The 22,619-nt window shown below is 53.7% G+C and overlaps 2 protein-coding genes across 2 annotated transcripts; one reads left to right on the top strand and one right to left on the bottom strand.

Annotated features, from left to right (window-relative positions):
- The first annotated feature begins 99 nt into the window (after nt 1-99).
- On the top strand, nt 100-10,627 carry mrpl11 (mitochondrial ribosomal protein L11). Its single transcript, XM_085976335.1, has 6 exons — nt 100-203; nt 2,109-2,238; nt 3,558-3,653; nt 5,017-5,110; nt 5,585-5,744; nt 8,976-10,627. Exons 2-6 carry the CDS (start codon nt 2,116-2,118, stop codon nt 9,070-9,072), a joined length of 570 nt encoding a protein of 189 aa, XP_085832461.1. The 5' UTR covers nt 100-203; nt 2,109-2,115; the 3' UTR covers nt 9,073-10,627.
- Nucleotides 10,628-14,022: 3,395 nt separating this feature from the next.
- Nucleotides 14,023-21,282, bottom strand: LOC147093001 (neuronal PAS domain-containing protein 4-like). The gene is made up of 7 exons (XM_085975714.1): nt 20,947-21,282; nt 20,523-20,674; nt 19,668-19,770; nt 19,308-19,557; nt 18,071-18,180; nt 17,806-17,941; nt 14,023-16,940 (listed from the first exon to the last, which is right to left on the bottom strand). Exons 1-7 carry the CDS (start codon nt 21,119-21,121, stop codon nt 15,581-15,583), a joined length of 2,286 nt encoding a protein of 761 aa, XP_085831840.1. The 5' UTR covers nt 21,122-21,282; the 3' UTR covers nt 14,023-15,580.
- Between the last annotated feature and the right edge of the window lie 1,337 nt (nt 21,283-22,619).

Genomic DNA, 22,619 nt, shown 5'->3' with positions numbered 1-22,619 from the left:
GCTTATTGATTTCCAGATGGCAATCGTCCTTCGTCAGGCTTCGCTGACCATCAAATTATGTCCCTGCCCCCTTTTTAAAAAAAATGTATTTTGCGGCACTGTTGCCACGCAACCTTTGACCCAAAATGGCGGCGCCCATGCTTGTGGCCAAAGCCTGAAGCACTTGTTCTGTGTCTGTCACAAACTTCAGGGTTTATTGCACTGTGAGTATTTGGGTGGGGGAATTTTCCGGGTGTTTCGGACAGACTCTGTCCTTTAAAGGTTCTATACATACCCAGAAGTGTTTCCACCCTCACTGCATTCAGCCTATATCAGTTATTTTATGTCATTTTTCATTTTGTTACCATTGACCTATAGGCTACTTTTGGTCATAAGAATGTATTTCTTGTATCCATCTGTTATTTGTATGTAAACAATGCTAATCCATGCACACAGGGAGTCGACGAGGTGTGCTCTTCAGGCGCACTTCGCTCCCCATTTTGACATCACACGTTTCTGACCTCCTTTTCCACAATTTCTTCTCTTTCAACAACTTGTATTTATGTAGCACCTTTTAATGTAGTAAAATGTCCCAAGGCGCTGCACAGGAGTATTTTAAGACAAAAAATTTGACACCGATCCACATAAGGATAAATTAGGGTAGGTGACCAAAAGCTTGGTCAAAGAGGTCAGTTTTAAGGAGCGCCTTAAAGGAGGAAAGAGAGAGGTGGTGAGGCAGACAGGTTTAGGCAGGGAATTCCAGAGCTCAGGGCCTGGGCAACAGAAGGCACGGCCACCAATGGTTGAGTGATTATAATCAGGGATGTTCAAGAGGGCAGAATTGGAGGAGTGCAGAGATCTCGGAGGGTTGTAGGGCTGGAGGAGATTACAGAGATAGGGAGGGGTGAGGAGGCCGTGGAGGGATTTGAAAACAAGGATGAGAATTTTTAAATTGGGGCATTGCTTAACCGGGAGCCAATGTAAGTCAGCGAGCACAGGGGGGGAGATGGGCGAACGGGACTTGGTGTGAGTGAGGACACGGGGCAGCTGAATTTTGGATGACCTCAATTTTACATAGGGTGGAATGTGGGAGGTCAGCCAGGAGAGTGGTGGAATAGTCAAGTCTGGAGGTAACAAAGGCAGGGATGAGGGTTTCAGTAGCGGATGAGCTGAGGCGGGGCGGAGACGGACGATGTTATTTATAATGGAACTGCCTCACTCGCCCTGCTGCACTGTTGTGGCATCATCCCGCCGTGGCTCAGGACGCAGCCCCTCCATTGGTGAAAGGTCTGATTCAGAAAGAAAGACAGACGCCCATTTCTCCACCGCCTTTCACCACCTCAGGACGTCCCCAAGCGCTTCACAGCCAATGAAGTACTTTTTTTGAAGTGTGGTCACTGTTGTAATGTGGGAAATGCAGCAGCCAATTTGTGCACAGCAAGCTCCCACAAACAGCAATGTGATAATGACCAGATCATCTGTTTTCAGTGATGTTGATTAAAGGATAATTGGCCCCAGGACACCGGGAAGAACTCCCCCTGCTCTTCTTCCAATAGTGGCCGTGGGATCTTTTACGTCCACCGACCGTGCAGCGCTCCCAGCCTGGATTATGAGGCTCAAGTCTCTGGAGAAGTAGGCGCATGGGAACACCACCGCCTCCAAGTTGCACACATTATCCAAACTTGGAAATATATCGGCCATTCCTTCATCGTCGCTGGGTCAAAATCCTGGAACTCCCTCCCTAACAGCACTGTGGGAGCACCTTCACCACACAGACTGCAGCGGTTCAAGAAGGCGGCTCACCACCACCTTCTCGAGGGCAATTAGGGATGGGCAATAAATGTCGGCCCAGCCAGCGACGCCCACAACATTTAAAAATCAAGGCCCTTACTCCATCTCATTCTCGAAGCTGTGGGGCCACCAGCCCTCCCCAATGTTCACACCCCCTACAATGGAAAGGCCTGTAAAATCCACGCTTGGTGCCACTTCACCCAACTTCCAAGTTTGCCTCCTGCCTCAGTTGTGCTCTGCACCGTCGGGGCCTTGGCCCATTACCTGGGTTTCTAGGTGGCCGTGCCGACTGCCTGTGCCGCTCGCTACGACTAATTCTCTTGCGCTTTGCTCCGCAGGCGCGGGATGTCCAAACTCTCCAGAGCCACGAGAGCCGTGAAGAAGGTGGACCCTGGGGGCGTGATTCGAGCCATCGTGCGTTCTGGTCAGGCGGCCCCAGGACCCCCACTCGGCCCCACTCTCGGTCAGGTAAGGACCACTCCGTCAGGCAGTAAAAGAAATAATTTCTTCCCCTGCGCCTTTCACCACCTCAGGACGTCCCAAAGCGCTTTACAGCCAATGAAGTACTTTTTTTGAAGTGTGGTCACTGTTGTAATGTAGGAAACGCAGCAGCCAATTTGCGCACAGCAAGCTCCCACAAACAGCAATGTGATAATGACCAGATAATCTGTTTTAGTGATGTTGGTTGAGGGATAAATATTGGGCCCAGGACACCGGGGAGAACTCCCCTGCTCTTCTTCCAATAGTGGCCGTGGGATCATTTACATCCACCCGAGAGGGCAGACGGGGCCTCGGCTTAATGTCTCATCCGAAAGACGGTACCTCCGACAGCGCAGCGCTCCCTCAGTACTGCCCCTCCGACAGTGCAGCGCTCCCTCAGTACCGCCCCTCCGACAGTGCAGCGCTCCCTCAGTACCGCCCCTCCGACAGTGCAGCGCTCCCTCAGTACCACCCCTCCGACAGTGTGGCGCTCCCTCAGTACTGCCCCTCCGACAGTGCAGTGCTCCCTCATTACTGCCCCTCTGACAGTGCAGCGCTCCCTCAGTACCGCCCCTCCGACAGTGCGGCACTCCTTCAGTACTGACCCTCCGACAGTACAGCGCTCCCTCAGTACTGGCCCTCCGACAGTGCGGCACTCCCTCAGTACTGCCCCTCCGACAGTGCGGCGCTCCCTCAGCACCGCCCCTCCGACAGTGCGGCGCTCCCTCAGCACCGCCCCTCCGACAGTGCGGCACTCCCTCAGTACTGGCCCTCCGACAGTACGGCGCTCCCTCAGTACCGCCCCTCCGACAGTGCGGCGCTCCCTCAGTACTGCCCCTCTGACAGTGCGGCGCACCCTCAGTACCGCCCCTCCGACAGTGTGGCGCTCCCTCAGTACTGCCCCTCCGACAGTGCGGCACTCCCTCAGTACTGACCCTCCGACAGTACAGCGCTCCCTCAGTACTGCCCCTCCGACAGTGCGGCACTCCCTCAGTACTGACCCTCCGACAGTGCGGCACTCCCTCAGTACTGACCCTCCGACAGTACAGCGCTCCCTCAGTACTGCCCCTCCGACAGTGCGGCACTCCCTCAGTACTGACCCTCCGACAGTGCGCCGATCCCTCTGTCTCTGGATGGGGCTCCAACTGACGACCTTCTGACTCAGGCGAGAGCGCTACCCTCTGAGCCACGGCTGACACTTACAGTTTCAGCAGAAATAGTCTGACTGCTTCCCTCTGCTACGTCCTGCCTCACACCCCACCCACCCCCGTACCCACCTCTCACTGTTTGTCCTTTCCTTCCTACAGCGGGGGATTCCCATTGGCCAGTTCTGCAAGGAGTTCAACGAGAGGACGAAGGATATCAAGGAGGGGATTCCGTTGCCCATCAAGATCTTGGTCAACGTAAGTTTGGAATGAAGGAGCAATTGGCCGGAAGCGGCAGTCATATCCCTGGCCCGTTAGTCTGGGATTTTTGTTAAGTTATCGTTGGCTGAGGGAATAATGTTGGACCCAGGGCCCATCCCCAGCCTGTGCTGTGGCAACAGTTGGAGGAGAGGGCAAAAATCTGGCGAGGGTGCAGCTCCTAGTTACCGTCCAGTAACCCCCCACCAGAGTGTGGACGGGTGGGGCTCAGCCGTGTATGATTTGGACAAGTTGGGTGATTGGGCAGATGTATGGCAGATGCAGTATAACGTGGATAAATGCGAGGTTATCCACTTTGGTGGCAAAAACAGGAAGGCAGATTATTATCTGAATGGCAATAGATTGGGAGAAGGGGAAGTGCAACGAGACCTGGGTGTCCTTGTGCACCAGTCGCTGAAGGTAAGCATGTAGGTGCAGCAGGCGGTTAAGAAGGCAAATGGTATGTTGGCCTTCGTAGCAAGAAGGTTCGAGTACAGGAACAAGGATGTCTTGCTGCAGTTGTACAGGGCCTTGGTGAGACTGCACCTTGAGTATTGAGTGCAGTTTTGGTCGCCTTATCTGAGGAAGGATGTTCTTGCCATGGAAGGAGTGCAGCGAAGATTCACCAGACTGATACCTGGGATGGCAGGAATGACGTATGAGGAGAAATTGGGTCGATTGGGCTTATACTCGCTGGAGTTTAGAAGAATGAGAGGGGATCTCATTGAAACTTATAAAATTCTAACAGGACTAGACAGACTAGATGCAGGAAGGATGTTCCCGATGGCCGGGGAGTCCAGAACCAGGGGTCACAGTCTAAGGATAAGGGGTAAGCCATTTAGGACTGAAATGAGGAGGAATTTCTTCACCCAGAGAGTGGTGAACCTGTGGAATTCTCTGCCACAGAGGACGGTGGAGGCCAATACATTAAATATATTCAAGAAGGAGTTGGGTATATTTCTTAAGGCTAAAGGGATCAAGGGATATGGGGAGAAGGCAGGGACCGGGTACTGAATTTGGATGATCAGCCATGATCGCATTGAATGGCGGAGCAGGCTCGAGGGGCCGAATGGCCTACTCCTGCTTCTATCTTCTATGTTTCTATGTGAAGCCTTCGTGGCCAAGTAGCCCGGCACAACTCACACGTGAGAAAAACAGCCACTTGTGGAACCTGTTCCCCCCCCCCCCCACCACAGCGTGAGGCAGTGCCCTCAAAGCAGCGGGGGGGGCGGTGAAAAGATCAAACAGCGACTGTTTGAACCGTGACTGGCCTGTGCCTGAGGCAGCCACAGCTCTGGGAGTTGAGGTGTGGGTGGTGAAGAGCTCCGAGTCTCCGGCCTGTCTAACGCTGCCTCTGTTGCAGCCCGACCGCACCTACGAGCTGAAAATCAACCAGCCCACAGTGTCCTACTTCCTGAAGTCAGCCGCAGGCATCGAGAAGGGAGCTGGAAGGACGGGTGAGTGAACACCACGGAGAGGGGAGGGGATCGGAGGGGGGCAGGAGTAGAGGTCACTTATAAACCCCCCGAACCCCTGGATTAGATTCCAGCCTGTAACTCACTCCCGGGTATCTGTTATTCTATATATAAACCCCCCGAACCCCTCGATTAGATTCCAGCCTGTAACTCACTCCCAGGTATCTGTTATTCTATATATAAACCCCTCGATTAGATTCCAGCCTGTAACTCACTCCCGGGTATCCGTTATTCTATATATAAACCCCCCAAACCCCTGGATTAGAATCCAGCCTGTAACTCACTCCCGGGTATCTGTTATTCTATATATGAACCCCTCGATTAGACTCCAGCCTGTAAATCACTCCCGGGTATCTGTTATTCTATATATAAACCCCCCGAACCCCTCGGTTTGTGTGACTGCAGCCTCCGTTCCGCGGGATTTCGCCTCCACTGACGGGTTTGCCACCTCTGCAGGTCACGAGGTCGCGGGCTTGGTGACGCTGAAACACATTTACGAGATCGCCAAGGTGAAGTCGCAGGACGAGAGCTTCCGGCAACAGGACATGTCGCTAGAGAACGTGTGCAAGACTGTGATCGGGTGCGCACAGTCCCTGGGGATCAAGGTGCTTCGAGAGTAAGTCCGCGCGCGCCACCCACCGCGGTTCCCCTCTGATCGTCTCCCATCTTCTGCAGAATCGTACAGGTTGTGGGGGGCGAGGAGGAAATCAGGCGGGTGTAGGGTTGATGCCTGGCCCCCCTGATCTCTGTCAAGTGTCCTCCCGCTCCCCACCTTGATGGAAAGGATGGAATGGTACAGGAGCAAGGATGTCGTGGTAAATCGTGCTTGACTAATCTACTGGAATTTTTTGAGGCTGTAACTGGTAAAATAGATAAGGGAGAACCAGTGGATGTGGTGTATTTGGACTTTCAGAAGGCTTTCGATAAGGTCCCGCATAAGAGATTAGCGTGTAAAGTTAAGGCACATAAGATTGCGGGCAAGGTATTGACTTGGATAGAGAACTGGTTGGCAGACAGAAAGCAAAGAGTTGGAATAAACGGGTCTTATTCCGAGTGGCAGGCAGTGACTAGTGGGGTACCGCAGGGATCGGTCCTTGGGCCCCAGCTATTCACAATATATATTAATGATCTAGACAAGGGAACTAGATGTAATATCTCCAAGTTTGCAGACGACACAAAGCTGGGTGGGCGTGTGTGCTGTGAGGAGGATGCCGAGAAACTCCAGGATGATTTGGACAGGTTGGGTGATTGGGCAGAAGCATGGCAGATGCAGTATAATGTGGATAAATGCGAGGTTATCCACTTTGGTGGCAAAAACAGGAAGGCAGATTATTATCTGAACGGCAATAGATTGGGAGAAGGGGAAGTGCAACGAGACCTGGGCGTCCTTGTGCACCAGTCGCTGAAGGTAAGCATGCAGGTGCAGCAGGCGGTTAAGAAGGCAAATGGTATGTTGGCCTTTGTAGCGAGAGGGTTTGAGTACAGGAACAAGGATGTCTTGCTGCAGTTGTACAGGGCCTTGGTGAGACCACACCTGGAGTACTGTGTGCAGTTTTGGTCTCCTCACCTAAGAAAGGATATACTTGCCATAGAGGGAGTGCAGCGAAGGTTCACCAGACTGATTCCTGGGATGGCAGGGCTGTCGTATAAGGAGCGATTGGGTCGACTCGGCCTGTATTCACTAGAGTTTAGAAGAATGAGAGGGGATCTCATTGAAACGTATAAAATTCTGACCGGACTAGACAGACTGGATGCAGGGAGGATGTTTCCCCTGGCTGGGGGGGGGGGTCTAGAACGAGGGGTCACAGTCTCAGGATACGGGGTAGGACATTTAGGACTGAGATGAGGAGGAATTTCTTCACTCAGAGGGTGGTGAACCTGTGGAATTCTCTACCACAGAAGGCTGTGGAGGCCAAGTCACTGAATATAGTTAAGAAGGAGATCGATAGATTTCTAGACACAAAAGGCATCAAGGGGTATGGGGAGAGAGTGGGAATATGGTATTGAGATAGAGGATCAGCCATGATCATATTGAATGGCGGAGCAGGCTCGAAGGGCCGAATGGCCGACTCCTGCTCCTATTTTTCTATGTTTCTATCTATGTTTTCTAAAGTGAGCGCGTGTGTCAGGATCGGGTATCTTTTAAACATAGAAGATAGGAGCAGGAGTAGGCCATTCGGCCCCTCGAGCCTGCTCCACCATTCAATGAGATCATGGCTGATCATCCAAATTCAGTACCTGGTCCCTGCCTTCTCCCCAAACCCCTTGATCCCTTTCGCCTTAAGAAATATATCCAACTCCTTTCTTGAATATATTTAATGTATTGGCCTCCACCGCCCTCTGTGGTAGAGAATTCCACAGGTTCACCACTCTCTGGGTGAAGAAATTCCTCCTAATTTCTGTCCTAAATGGCCTACCCCTTATCCTTAGACTGTGACCCCTGGTTCTGGACTCCCCGACCATCGGGAACATCCTTCCTGCATCTAGTCTGTCCAGTCCTGTCAGAATTTTATAAGTTTCAATGAGATCCCCTCTCATTCTTCTAAACTCCAGCGAGTACAAGCCGAATCGACCCAATCTCTCCTCATACGTCATTCCTGCCATCCTAGGTATCAGCCTGGTGAATCTTCGCTGAACTCCTTCCATGGCAAGAACATCCTTCCTCAGGTAAGGCGACCAAAACTGCACACAATACTCAAGATGTGGTCTCACCAAGGCCCTGTACAACTGCAGCAAGACATCCTTGTTCCTGTATTCAAACCCTCTCGCTACGAAGGCCAACATACCATTTGCCTTCTTAACCGCCTGCTGCACTTGCATGCTTACCTTCAGCGACTGGTGCACAAGGACACCCAGGTCTCGTTGCACTTCCCCTTCTCCCAATCTATTGCCATTCAGATAATAATCTGCCTTCCTGTTTTTGCCACCAAAGTGGATAACCTCGCATTTATCCACGTTATATTGCATCTGCCATGCTTCTGCCCAATCACCCAACCTGTCCAAATCATCCTGGAGTTTCTCGGCATCCTCACAGCACACACGCCCACCCAGCTTTGTGTCGTCTGCAAATTTGGAGATATTACATCTAGTTCCCTTGTCTAGATCATCATTAATATATATTGTGAATAGCTGGGGTCCAAGGACCGATCCCTGCGGTACCCCACTAGTCACTGCCTGCCATTCGGAAAAAGACCCGTTTATTCCAACTCTTTGCTTTCTGTCTGCCAACCAGTTCTCTATCCAAGTCAGTACCTTACCCCCAATCCCATGTGCTTTAACTTTACACACTAATCTCTTATGCGGGACCTTATCAAAAGCCTTCTGAAAGTCCAAATACACCACATCCACTGGTTCTCCCTTATCTATTCTACCAGTTACTTCCTCAAAAAATTCCAGTGGATTAGTCAAGCAAGATTTACCTTTTGTAAATCCATGTTGACTTTGTCTGATCCTGTCACTGTTTTCCAAGTGCTCTGCTATTACATCTTTTATAATGGGCTCTAGCATTTCCCCCACTACCGATGTCAGGCTTACCGGTCTATAATTCCCCGTTTGCTCTCTACCACCTTTTTTGAATACACCTTTTGTGATGCATGCCATGGTTGAACAGCGCCCCACTGACTCTCGCTGCCTCGGGGGCTCTTGCACGTAAATAATCGGCCACCGGGTGGGGGCGGAGCTTGAGGGTACCAGAGAGACGCTCGCCCGTCTCTCAGAGAGAGTCGGCATCTTCCGATGGGAGGGGGGGCGTATCTGAAGCGTGCAGTTATCCGAGGTGGGAGGGTTGTGGGGGCGGGGGAGGTTGTGCCTCTCGTTAGCTGCATTAACGCCCCTCCTCTCCCCGCAGCCTCTCGGCCCAGGACTACGCCAAGTTCCGTGAGGAGAGGGAGGAGCAGCTGAGTGCGGAGGCGGCCTTGCTAGAAGCGGCGAGCAGCAAGAAGTAATAAATCGCTGGCGCGATGCGAGTCACCATTTGACCCACGCCTGGGGCTTCGGAGAAGAAACTATCCCAGCTCTGCGTTTCCCCCATTCCCCCCTCCCCGCTCCCTCCCCCTTCTCTCTCTCCCCCCCCACCCCCTCGCCGTCCTCTCCCTCTCTCCCTCTTGCTCGAGTTGACTCCCACTGGTTAACAATTGAATGTGTGAGGGTTTGCCGGGGATCCACCCCTCACGGACAGAGCACGAGACAGCTTCAAGGCTTGAGCTGCTCCTGCTCCCTTACTGCCCCCAAAAACACGCGCTGTGGAACTGGGATCCCGGGGTTCGCCGTGCGGGGGGTCCCGGAGCTCGCAGTGTGGGGGTCCCGGGGCTCGCAGTGTGGGGGTCCCAGGGCTCGCATTGTGGGGGTCCCGGGGCTCGCAGTGTGGGGGTCCCGGGGCTCGCAGTGTGGGGGTCCCGGGGCTCGCAGTGTGGGGGTCCCGGGGCTCGCAGTGTGGGGGTCCCGGGGCTCGCAGTGTGGGGGTCTGTGGGCTCGCAGTGTGGGGGTCTGTGGGCTCGCAGTGTGGGGGTCTGTGGGCTCGCAGTGTGGGGGTCCCGGGGCTCGCAGTGTGGGGGTCCCGGGGCTCGCAGTGTGGGGGTCCCGGGGCTCGCAGTGTGGGGGTCCCGGGGCTCGCAGTGTGGGGGTCCCGGGGCTCGCAGTGTGGGGGTCCCGGAGCTCGCAGTGTGGGGGTCCCGGGGCTCGCCGTGTGGGGGTCCCGGGGCTCGCAGTGTGGGGGTCCCGGGGCTCGCAGTGTGGGGGTCCCGGGGCTCGCAGTGTGGGGGTCCCGGAGTTCGCAGTGTGGGGGTCCCGGGCTCGCAGTGTGGGGGTCCCGGGGCTTGCAGTGTGGGGGTCCTGGAGCTCGCAGTGTGGGGGTCCCGGGGCTTGCAGTGTGGGGGTCCCGGAGCTCGCAGCGTGGGGGTCCCGGGGCTTGCAGTGTGGGGGTCCCAGAGCTCGCAGTGTGGGGGTCTGTGGGCTCACAGTGTGGGGGGTCCCGGAGCTCGCGGTGTGGGGGTCTGTGGGCTCACGGTGTGGGGGTCCCGGGGCTCGCGGTGTGGGGGTCCCGGGGCTCGCAGTGTGGGGGTCCCGGGGCTCGCAGTGTGGGGGTCCCGGGCTCGCAGTGTGGGGGTCCCAGAGCTCGCAGTGTGGGGGTCCCCGGGCTCGCAGTGTGGGGGTCCTGGGGCTCGCAGTGTGGGGTTCCCGGGGCTTGCAGCGTGGGGGTCTGTGGGCTCGCAGTGTGGGGGTCTGTGGGCTCGCAGTGTGGGGGTCTGTGGGCTCGCAGTGTGGGGGTCTGTGGGCTCGCAGTGTGGGGGTCTGTGGGCTCGCAGTGTGGGGGTCCCGGGGCTCGCAGTGTGGGGGTCTGTGGGCTCGCAGTGTGGGGGTCCCCGGGCTCGCAGTGCGGGGGGTCCCGGGGCTCGCAGTGTTGTTCCCTGCTCTCTCTGTCCACGCCTGTCTGTCCCGTGTGTGTGTGTGTTTTTAAGCCTGTCTTATAAATCCTGCAAGAATTAAATAAATTCAAACCTGGTGCTAATTCTGGTTCTTATCTGTGGTCCTAATAGTGAATGATCGCTACGGCAAATAGGCTCGTTGGTTCAGACGGAGCCCCAGTCCCAGTGCAGTGCTCGAAGGGTTAAGCCCCGGCTGGCAGCACTACCCTGTGCCACCAGCAGAGGTCAGTGCTTGCTCACAGAAGCCGGCGCCTGACACGCTGCCCCCTGGTGGGGAACCGGTGCACCAGCAGCGGGCTAAGCTGCGATGCCCACCCCGGTCGAGCATCCCGCCTGGGCTCGTAGGCGAAGAACGGGTCCCCTGGGTGGCCACCGCCTATAGAAGCCCGTGCCCCCACCCGGCGAAAGTGGGCAGTGGGGGGGGAAGCCCAACCGTGAGGGGCGTCGCACAGCCGTTCCGACAGCACTCGATGCGAGGCCGGCTGGACGGTGATCTCGAGAGTTTAGGCGGTGGTCAGTGGGAGAGACAGGGCTGCCTTTAAATCGCAGGCTGCCTCAACATACGCTCGATCAATCCAAGCCTTACTGGAAAAACAGGGGAAACAACTGTGGAGGATCGATAAGCTAATTGTTTAATAGCAAAAGGTCAGTGAGTAACTGCTTGACCCTTTCTGCCTCTCCTGGTTAATGCACCGATTCCCCAACCCTCCCACCCGGTCCTAAAACAGTGAGGTGTGCTGAGCGCACACTGCATTTCTTCACTGTCTCTGAGCCCAGATAGTGTGTCGGCAATTCGACTGCAGACATAAACATAAGAACGTAAGAAATAGGAGTAGGAGGAGGCCATTCGGCCCCTCGAGCCTGCTCCGCCATTCAATAAGATCATGGCTGATCTTCTACCTCATCTCCACTTTCCCGCTCGATCCCCATATCCCTTGATTCCCTTAATATTCAAAAGTCTATCGATCTCTGTCTTGAATATATTCAGCGACTGAGCCTCCACAGCCCTCTGGGGTAGAGAATTCCAAAGATTCACCTCCCTCTGAGTGAAGAAATTCCTCCTCATCTCAGTCCGAAATGGCCGACCCCTTTGTGGTAAACGACTGTTAACCCTGTACAAGTCCAGGCATGTCTCAGCCCCTGGCTCCACCCCTAAGCCCGGGTATAAAGGTGACTCACCACCCTTCCCCCGCAAGCTCTTAGGATGGATTCACTAGCAGAGGCATGCTCCAGTTGTTAGTCAATAAAAGCCTACTTCATATAAGTCCATCTCATAGTCTTTGGTATTGTTGATAGCGCATCACCCTTATTCTGAGACTGTGACCCCTGGTTCTAGACTCCCCAGCCAGGGGAAACATCCTCCCTGCATCTACCCTGTCAAGCCCTGTAAGAATTTTGTATGTTTCAATAAGATCACCTCTCATTCTTCTAAACTCTAGAGAATATAGGCCTAGTTTACTCAATCTCTCCTCATAGGACAATCCCCCCATCCCAGGAATCAGTCTGGTGAACCTTCGTTGCACTCCCTCTATGGCAAGTATATCCTTCCTTAGGTAAGGAGACCAAAACTGTCCACAATACTCCAGGTGTGGTCTCACCAGGGCCCTATATAATTGCTGTAAAACGTCTTTACTCTTATACTCAAATCCTCTTGTAATAAAGGCCAACATACCATTTGCTTTCCTAATTGCTTGCTGTACCTGCATGTTAACTTTCAGTGATTTGTGTACAAGGACACCCAGGTCCCTCTGAACACCAACATTTCCCAACCTCTCACTATCCTGCCCTTGCACAATATTCACAGCTTCCAGCAAAGGCTCACCAGCCAGTGATCAGCAACAAGAACTGTGGCTGATTTCTCCTTCTGCACCCCACCCCCCCGCCTCCATTGTAGGGTCAATTGTACCCACTACTGCTGTCCCAGGTCAGAGCACCTAACTCCGCACTGGCCGGGGATGGAACCCGGGTCTGTCAGCTGTGGCTCCGTGTGTAGCACCCTCGCCTCCGAGTTAAAAGGTTGTGGGTTCAATTCCCACTCCAGGGACTTGAGCAGATAAAGCTAGGCTGACACTCCAGTGCAGTGCTGAGGGAGCGCCGCACTGTCGGAGGGTCAGTACTGAGGGAGCGCCGCACTGTCGGAGGGTCAGTACTGAGGGAGCGCCGCACTGTCGGAGGGTCAGTACTGAGGGAGCGCCGCACTGTCGGAGGGGCAGTACTGAGGGAGCGCCACACTGTCGGAGGGGCAGTACTGAGGGAGCGCCGCACTGTCGGAGGGGCAGTACTGAGGGAGCGCCGCACTGTCGGAGGGGCGGTACTGAGGGAGCGCCGCACTGTCGGAGGGGCAGTACTGAGGGAGCGCCGCACTATCGGAGGGGCAGTACTGAGGGAGCGCCGCACTGTCGGAGGGTCAGTACTGAGGGAGCGCCGCACTGTCGGAGGGGCGGTACTGAGGGAGCGCCGCACTGTCGGAGGGGCGGTACTGAGGGAGCGCCGCACTGTCGGAGGGGCGGTACTGAGGGAGCGCCGCACTGTCGGAGGGGCGGTACTGAGGGAGCGCCGCACTGTCGGAGGGGCAGTACTGAGGGAGACGTTAAACCGAGGCCCCATCTGCTCTCTCAGGTGGACGTAAAAGATCCCACGGCCACTATTGGAAGAAGAGCAGGGGGAGTTCTCCCCGGTGTCCTGGGGCCAATATTTATCCCTCAACCAACATCACTAAAACAGATGATCTGGTCATTATCGCATTGCTGTTTGTTAGAGCTTGCTGTGCGCAAATTGGCTGCTGCGTTTCCTACATTACAACAGTGAGCACACTTCAAAAAAAGTACTTCATTGGCTGTGAAATGCTTTGGGACGTCCCGAGGTGGTGAAAGGCGCTGGGGGGAGAAATGTGAGTCTTTAGAGAGAGAGAAAGAAAGAATCGCTGGAACTCCGATTTGAAATGTACTCTTTAATATAAATATTTTTGCATTACAGTAAGATGCACAACACTTGAAGAACGTACACACAAAAACACAGTTTCACAATGTACGTTTCCTGAGGTTATCAAAAATGCATTTGTTAATAAATACACACGTTAATATATATATATGTACATACATATATAATCTGTCTGTGTGGAAACACAAGGTAAATAGGATTCAATCCTTATACTTATTCGTAGAGAGTTCTACGTTTGCAGTGATGACACGTGAATAGTACATTCAGAATGTGTCATTAGTACAGTACGCATATCAAAAAGAAATTATCCCTTTCTTACTTACGATTTGGATAGTCACTACAAGTGATACAGTTACATCTGTAAGTTATCCTTACAATATCCTTCTCCACAGCAACACCATTCTAGTTAGAGTTTGATCGTTACGTCGACAGCTCGTACCCTATGCTTAATTACATCGCCGTAACGTTACAAAAAGGAAGGATTTTTCCTCTCTCAAATATGTGAAATACCCTCCCGCCCCACCCCGACCCCATGCAGTGCGTTGTAAGGAGAGAATTAAGAGCTCGAAACAATGTTCTTTAGCTCACAAAGTTTGATCTTCGACAGTTGTAGCTTCACAAAATATGACAATATGCCATACTCGATGAAGTAAGTCACAGACTTATTTCAGAACGAGGGATTACCTCCGCTTCCATCTGTCGGGGAGAAAAAGAGAGGGAAACAGAATTGGTTAGTGTCACAGTCATTCAGTCCCATCACCCATTAAGTAACCCCTTAGTCTGCCAACCCTCTATTCACCCAGTGTAAACTATTCAGCGGGATATTAATTACTAGTCAATACAGCGCCTCCCTCTGATGGGAGGGTGTAATTACAACGTGACGTTTACATAGCCATTTTCCATTATATTTACAGCGGCTATTCCTCATTATGCATTCTGGAAATTTATAATGCGGGAAAAACTGCACACAGACGTAAGATATTGCAGTCAGATAGAAAGTCAAGCCTCTGCGTGAAATTCTGCAATTATTAGCTGCAGCATTCAACCAAAGGTTTGACAGTTCCCAACTTTAAAAAAAAAACTTTTAACAGTTCTAGAAAAGGTTAAAGAGCCCGGGAAAGGGGATGGTCACACCTGGGCCCACACCCTCCGAACAGGGCTTGAATTGGCAACAAGGAAGGTGCTAGATTTTGTTTGCCGAAGAATTAAGCTGGTGACCATTCCCATTCCAAACAGATCAGTTCCCTTCGCTCGAGAAGAGGGCCTTTCAGACTAGGGTTATACTGCATGCAGTGCCAACACAAACCAGCCCTCCAGAAGCAGGGGGAGAAAATCGCACCTCGCGGCTTTTGGAGGACCGGCTAGATACGGGGTAGGACATTTAGGACTGAGATGAGGAGAAATTTCTTCACTCAGAGGGTGGTGTACCTGTGGAATTCTCTACCACAGAAGGCTGTGGAGGCCAAGTCACTGAATATATTTAAGAAGGAGATAGATAGATTTCTGGACACAAAAGATATCAAGGGGTATGGAGAGAGAGCAGGAATATGGTATTGAGATAGAGGATCAGCCATGATCATATTGAATGGCGGAGCAGGCTCGAAGGGCTGAATGGCCGACTCCTGCTCCTATTTTTCTATGTTCTATGTTCTAGAGGAGTTGATCGGGTCGAGAGAGAGAAACTATTTCCTCTGGTGGGGGGAGTCCAGAACAAGGGGGCAGAACCTTCAAATTAGAGCCAGGCCGTTCAGGGGTGATGTCAGGAAGCAGTTCTTCACACAAAGGGTGGTGGAAATCTGGAACTCTCCCCCCCAGAAAGCTGTCGAGGCCGGGGGTCAATTGCAGCTTTCAAGACTGGGAGGGAGAGGTTTTTGTTGGGTCTGGGTATTCAGGGTTACGGAACCAAGGCGGGTCAATGGAGTTAAGGTACAGGTCAGCTCGTGATCTCACTGAATGGTGGAACAGGCTCGAGGGGCTGAATGGCCTCCTCCTGCTCCTGTGTAACAGGCTCGAGGGGCTGAATGGCCTCCTCCTGCTCCAGTGTCAATGGGCTGAATGGCCTCCTCCTGCTCCAGGTTTGATCTGTTTATTAACGGGCTACTTTTATCAAGAGTGAGACGATGGCGGACCTACCTTGATGGAAGTACTCATGACCGTGACTTTGGAGTTGATACAACTCATCGTTAAACCCATCACAGGGAGACCTTGAGGCATACGCCTCAAATACAGTTTCGTACGAAGCCAATTCTTCGAGGAAGGATTGTTCTTCCGGAGACAGGTCTGTCGCGGGCCGCGAGTCAGGGCTGCGGGCCGCTCCCGCCCGATCGGAGTCCGCGCTGGCGGGACATCCAGAGCTCCCACCCAACTGGTGGAAGCTGGGACCTGGGCTGCTTCTCGGAATCGTAGGAGCGCCCAGGTCCTTCAAAATGTTCTCGATCACATCTTCGTCCACTTCTTCTTCCTCGCCGAAGCTTATCATGGAGAAGTCTACGCTCCTCCACTGCTTGAGGGCTTGGAAGTCCGGGGTTGGAGGCTTGGCCGGGAGGGAGGAGCTCCGGGTCACGCCGCTGTGCTTGGCGTAGTCCTGCTGGGGGTCAGCCAGTCCGTTGTCCAATAAAGTCTCCCGGCTGTCGGCCAGGTGGTAGCCCATGCGCCTGGCCAGGGCGTCGAGCTGGGTCCGCTCCTTCTCCTCCAAGTAGCCAAAGTAGCAGCTGGCGGGCAGCTTGATGGGCGAGGCCTCTGGAGTCAGGATGCCCTCGGGCGTGCTGGGCACGTGGATGTAGAGGGGAGCCCGCACCTCGGGCAGGCCCATCACTGTGCAGCCACCGCTGCCCGGGCTGTCCGGCGAAGGGGGCAGCTTCTCGTAGAGCGAGGCACAGGGCTCCGAGGGGTAGTAGATCTCGGTGGCGGTCTGGGAGAAGGGGTCTTGGCTGCTGAACATGAAGCCGGCCCCGGTCAGCTGCGGGGTGCAGGGCGGAGTGGGCGAGTCGGCCCCGAACATGCAGTCGCTGTAGGCCAACTCGGGCAGCTTGGCGGCCCGCCCCGCCCCCCTCGGGCCGGGCTCCTCCTCCTCCTCCCCCCCCCTGCGGCAAGGGGGGGAGCAGCCCCCCGCGGTTGAGCAGCCGGGCTGCCGCCTCCTCCTCCCCCCCCGCCGCCGGTGGCGCTGCCGGGACCTCGGCGTAGTCCAGGCCGCAGATCCCGCTGAAGTCGAAGGAGTGGGCCGAGACCCCGCTGGTGGGGGTGCTGGACATCGGAGTGAAGACGGTGTCGGGGCTGGACAGGTAGCCGGGCGACTGGAGGGCCTCCTGGTGAGATGGCGGAGCCGGGAGAGCATACGGGAAGAGCGGGTTGTCCTCCTCTTCCTCGAGCAGCTGCTGGCGAAGGCACCAGGCTTCTGCCTCACTGGAACGCAAGAAAATAAAACACCGTAAACACACACTCCGATACTTGACAGACACAGGCAGAGAGCACAAGAACAAGGAAGTTACGCTAAACCTTTTGTAAACACTGGGTTAGGCCCCAGCTGGAGTCTTGTGTCCAATTCTGGGCACCGCACTTTAGGAAGGGTGTCGAGGCCTTGGAGAGGGTGCGGAGGAGATTTACTAGAATGGTCCCAGGGATGAGGGACTTCAGTTAATGTGGAGAGACTGGAGAAGCTGGGATTGTTCTCCTTCGAGCAGAGAAGGTTAAGGGGAGATTTAATGGAGGCGTTTAAAATCACGAGGGGTTTTGATGGAGTAAATAAGGAGAAAGTGTTTCCAGTGGCAGGAGGGTCGGTAACCAGAGGACACAGATTGAAGGTAATCGGTAAAAGAACCAGAGGGGAGATGAGGAGAATGTTTTTCCGCAGCGAGTTGTTGTGATCCGCAATGCGCTCCCTGAAAGGGCGGTGGGAGCAGATTCAATAGTAACTTTCAAAAGGGAATTGGAGAAATACTTGAAACGGAGAAATGTGCAGGGCTGTGGGGAAAGAGCAGGGGGGAGTGGGACTAATTGGAGAGCCCTTTCAAAGAGCCAGCACAGGCACGATGGGCCGAATGGCCTCCTCCTGTTCCTGTGTAAGAGGCTAGAGGGGCTGAATGGCCTCCTCCTGTTCCTGTGTAACAGGCTCGAGGGGCTGAATGGCCTCTTCCTGTTCCTGTGTAACAGTCTCGAGGGGCTGAATGGCCTCCTCCTGGTCCTGTGTAACAGGCTCGAGGGGCTGAATGGCCTCCTCCTGGTCCTATGTTCTGTTGCAGCCCCTCAGCACCCAGTGATTGGAGCGTGCAGTGAAGGTTAGGGTTGCATGTTCTCTGCGGGGGTTGCAATGCTCACCTGGCAGTGTAGTTGTAGCAGAGCACTGGCACCTCTGCACATTCCACCTGAGCCACGATGTAGACCCAGATCCACAGAGCCTCCTTGGACTGCAGTCGGACAATCATCTCCACCCTGGCTTCACTCCCTCCGCTCACTGAAAAACGAGAGAAGGGTGGGGGGGAAACCCGTTAAAACTCATGTCCTCGGAGTGGCGGGCAATGCATGAACAGAGACACGGGAGGAGGAGATGGAAAATGAGAGACCTCTCTCTCTCGATACTCACACAAGCGGTAATGCTGAGCAGAAGCATGCGAGAGATCCTGAGGATGGAGGAGGTTGTACCAGGATTTGCCGATGAGTTCGTTCTGCTGGTAGCCCAGGTAGTAGCTAACACTGCGGGGGAAAGAACACGACCGGTTATTAGCAGCAGGGGAGAAGCATACAGCCAACACTCGAAGGACACTGCTCGTGACCACCGTGACAGGACTGTTAGCCAACCCTTGTATAAGTGCCCAAGGACCTGTGTGACACCCTGTTGTCCTGTGGCTGGTTTTATTGTACATCTGGCAACTGAGATAGAACTGGGATTGGAGCGAGGGGCCAAGGAGGGGAAAGAGGAAACATTCACTTTAACTCTCTCTGTCTCCTTTATATGTGTCTCTGTCTGTCGCTCTCTCTCTCTCTGTCTCTCTCTCTATCTCTTTCTCTCAAATCAAATCAAATTTTCAAATTCAAATGCTTTATTGGCATGAAAGTTTACAGGGAACCATGTTGCCAAAGCTTACACAAAAAGTACAGGTTTCCAACATTCTGTAGGTGTCAAACGTTTTTGACCCTCGTTGGGTACAGACAGTATTAATTTAAACAGTCGTTGACCCTCGTTGGGTGCATTCAGTATTAATTTAAAACAGTCGTTGGGTACATTCGGTATTAATTTAAACATTTTTAGAGTATATATGCTATGGGTGTGCTCGTTAGTCACTCACTGTTCCTCAGGTTGTGACATGTTGTTACATATTGGGCACCAAGATATGGTCTGTCTCCCTCCCCCAGGACTATTCTTAATTTTGACAGGTCATCCAATTCTTTGAAATCTGGGGTTGTAAGGCTGAGCTTGTCAAAATATATGTTTCTTGTCTTGTTGAATTTTCGCATCTCTCTCTGTCTCTCTCTCTGTCTCTCTGCATCTCTCTCTGTCTCTCTCTCTCTGTCTCTCTCTCTCTCTATCTCTCTCTCTATCTCTCTCTCTCTCTGTCTCTCTCTCTGTCTCTCTCTCTCTCTCTGTCTCTCTCTCTCTCTCTCTCTCTCTCTCTCTCTGTGTCTCTCTCTCTCTCTCTGTCTCTCTCTCTGTCTCTCTCGCTCTGTCTCTCTGTCTCTCTCTCCTTCTTTATCTATGCCCATTTCACCATCTCCGTGTCTCTCCCTCTCTCTGTCTATTTGTGCCTGGGACAGGCGTGTGTGTGTGTCTGGGGGATGTGCTGAGACAGTAGGGGCAGGTACGCATGTCTTTGGCCTCTCACCTGTCGGAGAGCTCCATGAACATCATGTCCTTGGAATGCTGACTCTCAAAGAAACCCAGAAACAGATGGTTGTCAAAGAGCCTGGGCCGGGTGTCCAGGGGGGCACAGAAGGCGATGAAGACGGGTTTGGAGGACCAGTAGGCTCCTGCTGGGGGCTGGTGGTATCGGCCCCGGATCAGCACCATTTTGTTCCCAGCACTCTGCCTCCTGACTGACCTGGAGGTGTTGAATCGGCATCGGAAGAGACGCTCTGTAAAGAAGAAGAGGAGGAATGATGAGGATCAGCCAGGGTCCAGGGCCTGAAAAATCCATGTTCGAGACACCCCTGGGGGCGGAGGGAGAGGCAGAGGAGTTACTCACCGGTGTCTGCGGGAGAGTGGAGCATCAGGTTCCTGCTCAGCACCAGGTGATCCAAGGAATCGGTAATGTCATAGATACTGTCACCCTGGGCGACCAGATCCACCTGAAAGGACAGCAAGATCCCGGTTTAATGCACAGCAAGATTCCAACTTAGAGCACAGCAAGATCCCAACTCAAAGCACAGCAAGATCCCAACTCAAAGCACAGCAAGATCCCAATTTAGAGCACAGCAAGATCCCAACTCAAAGCACAGCAAGATCCCAAATTAATGCACAGCAAGATCCCAATTTAGACACGACAAGATCCCAACGCAAAGCACAGCAAGATCCCAACTCAAAGCACAGCAAGATCCCAATTTAGAGCATAGCAAGATCCCAATTTAGAGCACAGCAAGATCCCAACTCAAAGCACAGCAAGATCCCAAATTAATGCACAGCAAGATCCCAATTTAGACACGACAAGATCCCAACGCAAAGCACAGCAAGATCCCAACTCAAAGCACAGCAAGATCCCAATTTAGAGCATAGCAAGATCCCCAATTTAGAGCACAGCAAGATCCCAACTCAAAGCACAGCAAGATCCCAAATTAATGCACAGCAAGATCCCAATTTAGACACGACAAGATCCCAACGCAAAGCACAGCAAGATCCCAATTTAGAGCATAGCAAGATCCCAATTTAGAGCACAGCAAGATCCCAACTCAAAGCACAGCAAGATCCCAAATTAATGCACGGAAAGATCCCAACTCAAAGCACAGCAAGATCCCAACTCAAAGCACAGCAAGATCCCAGCTTCAAACCCTCCCGAGCGCTGCAGCCTCGCTGCTCCCAGAGCCGGGGCTCGGGCCAGACTCACCAGCGAGTGGCCCAGGTGCTCCGACACGTTCTCCGACACGTAGATGAGCTTCCCCTCGCTGCTGAGGGCGATCAGGAAGCCGGGGAGAGCCTGCACGAAGTCGGCCAGCTCGGGGGCCGAGATCAGAGGGAGAGCCCCTTCCACAGACACACCTAGAGGGAGAGAGGGAGAGGGAGAGAGGTTCTGGTTAGAGGTTCCGCAAATTCAGCACAAGTCTCTCACTGAGGGGAATCAGAGCCTCCTGACCAGCCCGGGGGAGCCTAAAACCAGCAGAGGCAACTCTCTGGATGGACATGTTAGAACGGGACTGATCGGAGGGCTCCTTCAAACAGCCGGCACAGGCACCTTGGGCTGTCTGGTTGCAATGGGATTTGGGCAACTGATCCCGGGCAGATGGAAGCTCTCAGGTGACAGCGGGACCTACCTGGAGTGAAGAAGATGGATTTCCTGGTGTAAATACACGCCAGAGACATGATGTGCAGGTAAGAAAGTCTGGATTTGTCGGCATCGGAGATAGGGAGCAGTTCCTTTAGATTCCTGATCTCAGCGTTGATCTGATCTCTCCTGGCTTTGGATGCTCCCTTGGTGGATCTGTACATGATGCTCTCTCTGTCTCTCTCTCTGTCTCTGTCTCTGTCTCCTCTCCCTCTCTGTCTCTCGGTCTCTCCCTCTCTGTCTCCTCTCTCTCTGTCTCCTCTCTCTCGGTCTCTCCCTCTCTGGAAAGGAGCTGGTCTTAGACCAGACCTGGATCCTCTGCTGCTGGATCTGATGCTGGAGGCAGAGGCGACGCTGGCTTTTATACAGGCAGCCGGCTGCTGGGGGGGCAGGACCAGCGCGACGGCACTCGCTGGCATCAGAGCAACGAGAAGGGGAGGGGGGGCCAAGCATCTCTCGGTGTGTGACTAAACCCACGCGTCACTTCTTCAGGGATATGACGCGAGGGCTCGGAGCGCCCCGATTAGGAGAAAACCCGAGACTCGAGTGATGGGGGAGGGATAGAGAGAGAGAGCTAGAGAGAGGGGGGGATAGAGAGAGAGGGGATAGAGAGAGAGAGAGAGGGGAGGATAGAGAGAGAGGGGGGGATAGAGAGAGAGAGAGAGGGGGGATAGAGAGAGGGGGGATAGAGAGAGAGGGGGGATAGAGAGAGGGGGGATAGAGAGAGAGGGGGGACAGAGAGAGAGAGACAGAGAGACAGAGAGAGACAGAGAGAGAGAGAGACAGAGGGGGAGAGCTAGAGAGAGGGGGGGAAGAGAGAGAGAGACAGACAGAGAGAGACAGAGACAGAGACAGAGAGAGAGGGGGGAGAGCTAGAGAGAGAGGGGGGATAGAGAGAGAGGGGGGATAGAGAGAGAGAGAGACAGAGAGAGACAGAGAGAGGGGGGGGGTAGAGAGAGAGGGGGGATAGAGAGAGAGGGGGGATAGAGAGAGGGGGGGATAGAGAGAGAGAGAGAGAGACAGAGACAGAGAGAGAGGGGAGAGCTAGAGAGAGAGGGGGTTAGAGAGAGAGAGAGCTAGAGAGAGGGGGGATAGAGAGAGAGACACAGAGAGAGAGAGAGCTAGAGAGAGGGGGGATAGAGAGATAGAGACAGAGAGAGAGAGAGCTAGAGAGAGGGGGATAGAGATAGGGAGATAGAGATAGAGAGAGGGGGGATAGAGAGAGAGAGAGAGGGGAGGATAGAGAGAGAGGGGGATAGAGAGAGAGAGAGACAGACAGAGAGAGAGATAGACAGAGACAGAGAGAGAGGGGGGATAGAGAGAGAGACAGAGACAGAGAGAGAGAGGGGAGAGCTAGAGAGAGAGGGGGGTAGAGAGAGAGAGAGCTAGAGAGAGGGGGGATAGAGAGAGAGACACAGAGAGAGAGAGAGCTAGAGAGAGGGGGGATAGAGAGATAGAGACAGAGAGAGAGAGAGAGCTAGAGAGAGGGGGATAGAGATAGGGAGATAGAGATAGAGAGAGGGGGGATAGAGAGAGAGAGAGGGGAGGATAGAGAGAGAGGGGGATAGAGAGAGAGAGAGACAGACAGAGAGAGAGATAGACAGAGACAGAGAGAGAGGGGGGATAGAGAGAGAGACAGAGAGAGACAGAGAGACAGAGAGA

This window comes from Somniosus microcephalus, unplaced genomic scaffold (assembly GCF_052327205.1).
Source record: "Somniosus microcephalus isolate GS21.2 unplaced genomic scaffold, FLI_Smic_1.0 unresolved_chr2, whole genome shotgun sequence".
Classification (NCBI taxonomy): domain Eukaryota; kingdom Metazoa; phylum Chordata; class Chondrichthyes; order Squaliformes; family Somniosidae; genus Somniosus; species Somniosus microcephalus.
Note: the sequence above shows the minus strand (reverse complement) of the source record. Positions and strands in the feature narration are given on the sequence as shown.